This window comes from Salvia splendens, chromosome 12, assembly GCF_004379255.2.
Source record: "Salvia splendens isolate huo1 chromosome 12, SspV2, whole genome shotgun sequence".
Lineage (NCBI taxonomy): Eukaryota > Viridiplantae > Streptophyta > Magnoliopsida > Lamiales > Lamiaceae > Salvia > Salvia splendens.
Window position 1 is genome coordinate 18,223,250 of NC_056043.1, and position 8,133 is coordinate 18,231,382.

Genomic DNA, 8,133 nt, shown 5'->3' on the forward strand with positions numbered 1-8,133 from the left:
GGCCATCGTCCGCGCTTCTTCTGCGGACGATGCATCGAGCGTGGGCGTAGGGCACGGACGATGGCGGGCACCCACAATTGAGGCATCGTACGCGCCCGAGGACGATGGCCGCCATCGGGCGCCCCATTGTGGTGCCCTTATAATACGTGTGTACCACACCACATTGCCTAGGTAGAGTTATTAATTATTATATGCCATACATGTAACAGGCTATCACTCAAATATTTATTGGGCAAAATCAAAATGACTAAATTTGAATAAAAATTTAAAAGAAACAAATATACTATAAAATCATAAGATGGAGACACAATGAAACTTTTTAAAAATATACTAGTTTAATTTTAAACAAGGTCAAAAAATCAAGACTTAATTAATTAATTGATCTTGATGAAATATACAATCACGGACCATTCCCTGCAAATCTCATGCCCCATCTTACATAAATTCTAACCTTAAATATATTATGCATATTCACCAGCAGTATGTAATATCCTAATGGAGACGGAGACGGAGAGAGTAGTGGGAATATTACAATAATGCCCTAAACGGCACCGTCTAGTGATGTTAGAAATGATACAACATCGCGGCTCCTATGAGCCACCAGCATCAAATAAAACAGCACACACCTCTTTATAAGTGAAACTATATACAAATCTAACAATTATACATCATTTGGCACTAAAAATTGATAAGAAACAAGGAAGAAGCATGCCTCTTATGTCTCTGCAGCAGACTATACCAATTAGCCCTCCAGGTGACCCAATTTCACAGAGAGGGTTTCCAGAACTTGGGTTTGGTACTGCTCGGTCTGTCTACTACCCTCTGTGTTTTCAGTATGCTAGACTTCTTTACAACACTGATACCGTAACTATCTGCGGTCGTGTTTGCGTCCCTAAATAGCTTCCTGGGAGGTGATCTGACCGGCAGGGCAGCTGCAGACTGGTGCAGCTTCCCTTGCCTCCCGACTTCAGTATGGCTGATGCAGGCATTAAGTGCATCTTTGGAGAGCCTGAGCTTCTTCAAAGGAAACCCATCACTGGCCTTTAAAGAATTTGTTGGCCTAACTTTTGAGTTTGGCGCATCAACAAAATCACATCTCTTGATTAGTTTTGTCTTGCTAGCTTTCATAGTCACTTGTGACGGTCTTTTGAGTAACTTTACCACTGCACAAGGATTTTCCTTGGAGTATGCTCCCATGTCTATCAGCGTCTGAGCCGCAACGTGAATGGAAGAGCACTCCTCTGTTGATGGTAACAGGTAATATAAGAAAAAGATAAAATGGATACACAAATCTCCATACAGAACATTAGAAAATTTGTCATGATACTTGAACAATGCAGGAGAAAATGGAATGTTTTAAGGATACTCATGTGATATCGAGAGGAGCAAATTACAAGGTAACAATGCCAAATAAAATACAAGGGAAGTTAACACAAAGCAGAACAAAATAGAAAGCTATAATTGCCGATACCAACCACTGCCATCATACAATCACTTGAAGGATAAGGTGGCAGCAAATCATTGGTCTTCAATTTATCTTAATTGATTATAAATAGATCAATTGGAACCCACAAACCATTCCAACCAGAGATCAGAACTTTTTTTTAAATGTTTCAAATCATTCAAGATGTGAACACCACCCTAAATCCTGAAGTTTTAAAAGCATGGCGCTAAGCATAGCATTACTGTAAGCGTCTGTTGACTGAAAATATATAAAATCATACACAAGAATAGAAGTATCATCCTTTGCAAGCCACACAAGTGTATACTACAGGTGTTTCGCTTGGAATTTTCTAAGCATCAGAGGGAAAGTAAGCACCTGAGTGGTATAAACTTAAATCAAGAAAAGGTAATTTGATTCCTATCCTCATAAGTCATACATGCATGTTCTATCATTTAGCTAATATTTAAATATATCTATATTCTACAACCAAAATATGCATTGAAAAATAGATGCAAATCCATTATAACATGGGCTGTAGATGACATTTTTACCTGCAGCGCCCTTTGAGGTTGAGCATGCTCCTGAGACAGAAAAGCTGCGTTCAGTAGGAGCAAGTATATTCTCTTGTTTCTCAGAGACAAGATTATCTGAAGGAACTAAACTTCGGTCAAATGCTAGTGACTCAAAATCCATTAACAAATCAGCAGAACTTCTCTGAAGAGCGATAGGATTTTTAACTTTGACCCATTTACCCTGGCATGTTGTCCGACCAGCAGACAGTTTCATGGCATCAGAGCCCAACCTAGCATGTCCAGTGAAAGATTGAGACCAAGGGAAAGGTGGTAGACCAGTTCGCTGAGTAGCTGGTCTGCCAGCACGAGGATCAGCATTATTCTTTGATGATGTAGCTTTACTTGCATCAGAGAGTAACAAATCCAAATCCTTTGGCAGAGGAAGTGCAAGACGCCCTGAGATATCTTTTGGTGTATATAGTGGGGCATCAGCAATTCTAAACTTTTGGATTTTCTCATCAGATTCTTGAGCCTTACAATAGAAACGAAAAAAAGGGTCAAGTCACAAAAATTTAAAGTAACTTAGAAGCATAATTTGGCAAATAAGCATAATAAAGTATGGCAAAATAATGGAATCGCGTCTGATTAACAATTTTGAGAGTAGCAGAACCTCATAGAATGGGTGAAGGAATGGAAATGAGATACCTACCTCCATTCCATTCCTTTGCTTGGAATATACTATCTTTCTTAGGAATCACCATTCCATTCTCCATGGGGATAGCCCTTCCTTCCATCTACTATGGACTATGGCTATGACTATTTCATTCCATTCTAATTCCTTTTTATTTTATATTTTGATAAAATTATGCTCCCTCCATTCCCTCATAGTTGAGTCATTTTTCCATTTTGGAAAGTTCCCTCATAGTTGAGTCATTTCCATAGTAACTTTTTTCTCTTTCTTACTTTACTCTCTCTTACTTTATTCACTTTCTACTTTTTTTTCTCTCTCTTACTTTTTATCTATTTATTTAACACACCCAATATCCCTTTTTAAAACTCCGTGCTAAAAAGTTTCGCCTCAACTATGAGGGAACGGAGGGAGTACTACCTCCGTCCACAAAATATAGCCCCATTTTTTCATTTTGGTGTATCCAAGAAAAATAGTCTCATTCCAAAAATGAAAAGTTAATCACTCATACTTTACCCACTTTTTCCCCTCTCTCCCATACTTTACCCACTTTTTCTTCTTCTCTCTCTTACTCTACCAATTTCTCAATTAAACCCATACCGTCCATCCATGAGCCTATTTTTCATGGACAGAGGGAGTGTTTTAGTATATTATATTATATTATATTCTCAATTCTATAATTCGAATTCTATAACCAGAGTACAAATTTGAAATTCCAACACACACACTGCACACACTACACACACACACACACTACATACACTGCCACAAGATATACACACACACAATACAAACTGCACACAAGACACACACACACAATGCATTGTCTGCAGTTTGTACATTGTGTGTGTGTGTGGTGTGCGTGTGTGTAGGACAAACATAAGCATAAGTTTGCAATTTGCAAGGACAAAACAATTAGGGGTACTAATGAAATAATTAAATGATTAGACATAACAAAATATACAGCTACCCAATAGCAGCTATTAGGGGCTGAGTTGCATTGATCACATAGGAATATAATTCACTTATCTGCATACTTTAAGATTTTATTGCTATTACAAATAAATGCAGACTAACCTCATCAGGGGACAGCAGCACAGGAGTACAGTTATCTCCCTTGTCTACACCACTCTGGCCTACAGTAGAATTAACACTAATCAAGCTGGTTGAATCACTACGGATGCAACTATTCTCAATCTCGGCACAGTTTTGGACTTGTAAGCCTTTTTGAGCTTGAAGAACAGAGTATGCCTTTCTGAATGACTGCATAAGATCATTGTTTGAACTTGAAGACTTTTTTCCTTTGTCTTTGGAGATACTCGGACTTTTATAGTTACCAGATAGCAGGTCATGTAGAGGCAGCTCATTGACAAGCTTTGTGATATCAAAGACATCAGTTTTTAAACCATAAGTTCCTGAATAAATTATTGTAGTTAGAACAATGTTCTCACAATAAAATGTGTGGTTGAAGTATGCATTTGACGAACGATACAAGTGACAAACTGTAAGCAATGTGGCAATGAGTTTTTACCACGCGTGATGTATTATAGATCATTTTAATCAAAGCTGCAAAAAATTTCATCCCTTTTGGACATGCACCAAGGTAGTTAAATTTTGTGAATAGCTCAAACCAAAATTACAGATGCAGAATCAATGTTAACCATGGCAAACGTCAGCTGCTTTAGGACCAATCCAATGCCATAGAACAAAACCAGAACCAGTTTTCAGAAATTGTAACAGTCAGCAAACACCAATAGGAATAACAAAAAACAACCATGTCCTTAATCCACCCAAACTAGGATGCTAAAACATGCTCTAGCTATAGCACTTAAAATGACTACCAAAAGTATTCGACTCAACGCACCATGTGGATACAGCTACACCCTTAAGTCTGTTGCTTGCTGTTTTAGCCACTTAGCTACCTATGTGATCCCACATGCCAAATTTTTATAGAGACAAATTTTTTAAGCTTAAACCATCATGGGAGAAATTTCAGCTTGCATGCAATTTAACCAAAAGAGTGCAAATATTTTGCTTTCAGGCAACTGTTTCTAGTAATGAATAATGCACAAGTTTTTTAGATCTGAAGCTCAGATGGAACTGTACTTCATAAATGAGAAGTTTAGGGGAACAATAAAAGATTACAGAAGTCAGAACTGAGTAGACAAGAGACAAGATAAAAGAAATAAACAAAAGCAAATATTTTTGAAACTGATAATCAGGTTATATACGTAGGCAGCTTAGTGTAAATATTCTACTTCCCCACCATATTCTGCAGTGATGGGACGATGCAGAAGTTTAATAGTTCTAGAGTTTAGATCCACCATTTGCTGCAAACTCTACTTAAATGATAACTTTGGGGATCAAGGAGAAAATTTCAGAATTCATAAGACTAGACAAGAAAAGATAAGAATAATTTAAAGCAACCATATTTCATAACCTATTAGACATAACCCATTATATTGCGCAATCATTCACGCTCAATATTTATAGAAAACCAATCACTTACTTTTACATTTTAGTGGGAGTGTGGGACCATGAACCTCCAAACCAATAGTTAGCCAACACTATACTCCTTGTGGGACCCATCTCCTTAAAATACATCTCCCATTATTTTTCTTAAAACCAATGCCCACCCCTCCACACCAGACTCTTTGTGGACAGAGAGAGAGGGAGTAAATAATAAACATGCTATACAAGCAGTATATATCTAATAACCTTTTCTTAGAGGCTAAGTATGCTTTAACTCTTATCAAACCAACCAGGATATATCTTTGCATCAACCATCCAGTAAACATATATACGAAAACAAAAAAAAATTAGCCTGGCAAAAAGAAACCGATTCATACCAAGAAAGTTGTTTCCTCCGGCAGCTGAGTTAAAGCCCACCAAGCCATTCTTCAGCGAGAAAGGCTCACATCTACTCTTTTGTTTGAGTCTGCTAGTTCTTTTATCTCCACGTCTACTACTCGAACTGTTGTTTTGCTTAATTATTTGATTTTTTTCTGTGACGAAAAAAATTAAGCAGAAGAATAATCAGTCCCACTCATAACAAGCTGCAGACTCCAAAGATGGTAAAAGAAGCAGAGGTTAAGAATAAAGATTAAAGACTAAACTAACATCGGGGTGCCATGCAACTAAAGTCTTGTGCAGGCATAAAGATCAAATTTTCAAGTATTGAAACTATTCACAAGATAAAATCCAGCAAAAGCTGCAAAAGTAACTAAAAATTAACAGTTTGGGGAAAACATTGATCAAAGGGCTCGGCAGTTTTACAAAGGAATTGGAAGCACTTCCTAATTCTAGAAATATTCCAGAGAATGCAACCCAGCATGGAAATGCAATTATTTTATATCATAAGACTATCAGAAAAGGTACAGTTCATACTCATACTGCACTATACATTTTCTAGAATAATCAACCGTCCCTAGTAAGGCAAATATCATGATTGCCCCATCAAACTCAGGGAAATTTTAAAAAAGACAAATATGTCACAGTAAGACATATCTGTGGGAAAAAAGGTTTCAAGGAAGCAGCATATTAACACATGCAAACATGAGTGTGGTGGAAAACTGTAGCAAAAATCAAGCAATGTGTATTTAGTGCTCACAGGAAACAGAAAAGGAGGAAGGAAAATTTCAGGCATACAGATTTTCTATATTAAATGATGTATATATGTCACATGAACCAAAATATCTGACATGCAGCATGCTGTACCTGAATTATTGCAACTTGCAGAAGATGAAGTAACAAGTTTAGGAGATGTTCCATTTGCCTCATCTCCGAGTTTACTTTTAGAGATTTCCATCTGTATGATCCCTGATCTCTTAGTGTGCCCACCATTCTTTCTCTCTAATCTACTAGATTTCTGTGTTAAACATTTAACATCCACCTCCAATATTGGGGGATCAGAATTCAAGTTCCCCAAATCATGGCCATTACGCATGTCATTACTGTGCAAACTGGATGGTTGAGATATCCCCAAACAACGTTCAGGATCGGGAACCTTATGCCAGAAAGATGGCACTGAGACATTAGCAGCAATTATGTCATCTGAAACAATTAATATTACAAGCCAATATTAGTTGTGAAGGCATATAAGTGAAACTCAAACAACTAAGAATTTACTATTTCTATTGTATAGTTAGCATCAAAAGAAACTGGACATTTTGTTTTCTCAAGCAATCCACAAACTTAAAAGATGATAGACGCAAATCCACATTACATATCGCGACAATGGATTCCAAGTTTCCAACATAGCACAAATATGGTAAAAGTAACAAGAAGAGAAATTTATGAAGAGCTGGTTTGAATGTTTTGTACTGCTAAGTGTGCTACTAAGTATATTTCAAAAAAATTTGTGTAGTCACATACAGACCCCTCATCTGATACATCATGATGACAATATCACTTAATATTGCGTACCACCAGTAGAAAAATAGAAGTTTCCTCTAATTCAAAATTATTGCAGAAGCTCACTTCCCCAAATTATTCACACTCAAATGACCAAATATAATCACTTCTATATAAACACCCGAAGCCAAAGCTAGTAAATCAGCTACAACAAGAGAATAAGGTGTGATCATGTCGAGTTTACCTTTCCTACCAACTGAGGTGCACGCACCTTCACCACGCCATCGAACTTCCCCAACAACTACTCCGCTAGTGCCGCTGCTGAAACTCTCTTTTGAGCCCATGATCCTCGCCACAACAACTTCCAACCTCAACTGCTGCTTCCATTCACCTCAAGAAGCACCACGCCACCAATACCCCAAACAAATTCAAGATTATTTCCATCTGAATCGCCACTAGATCAAATACTCTGATGAACTGCTAAAACTTAAGCTGAACTTACATGATTCAGGGCAGCACAGAGATGGAAGGAGGCGGAGATCGAGCGTGGAGGAGGGATTTGGAGGGGAGGACGGAAAATTGGCGTCGAGGTGGCATATTGCGGCTGAAATTGGAAGTCTAGGGCACGAAATTGAGGGGATTGACGGAGAAGAAGGAATATATACTTTTCGGGAAAAGCACGGGGCATAATCCAGTGCGGTAGAAGTCAGAGTAGTCCCGTGTCAGGCTAATATTTTAAGTCCACGTGTTCTCGATACTTCTCCATTTATCGCTATGTCATACTCCTATAATCCTACTTCCATAAGAGCATCCGCAAAGGGGCAGACGATAGGCTGCCCGATGCTTCGGGCGCGCCATCGTCCGCCACTGTGTGGACGATGCCCGATGCATCGTCCGCGCCCTATAGATCGTCCGCGGACGATAGGGCATCGTCCGCCCATTGTGGGCGACGCGGACGATGCAACGCATTTTCATTTTTTTTTTCAAATTTTTGTCTATTTAAACCTCGTTTCTCATTCTATTTTTCATACAAACATTTCTCTCATTTCTCACTTTCCATACGAATATTTCGATCATCTCTCACAAATTAAAATGAACCACGACGACGACTGTAGTACCTCGGAGGGCGTTAGTCG

At 38.3% G+C, this 8,133-nt stretch overlaps 1 protein-coding gene across 1 annotated transcript; it reads right to left on the bottom strand.

Annotated features, from left to right (window-relative positions):
- Window positions 1-415: 415 nt before the first annotated feature.
- On the bottom strand, window positions 416-7,711 carry LOC121759021. Its single transcript, XM_042154511.1, has 7 exons — window positions 7,500-7,711; window positions 7,242-7,388; window positions 6,362-6,697; window positions 5,494-5,649; window positions 3,722-4,059; window positions 1,996-2,488; window positions 416-1,241 (listed from the first exon to the last, which is right to left on the bottom strand). The coding sequence occupies exons 2-7, from the start codon at window positions 7,339-7,341 to the stop codon at window positions 766-768; spliced, it is 1,899 nt and encodes a 632-aa protein (XP_042010445.1). The 5' UTR covers window positions 7,342-7,388; window positions 7,500-7,711; the 3' UTR covers window positions 416-765.
- Window positions 7,712-8,133: the final 422 nt, after the last annotated feature.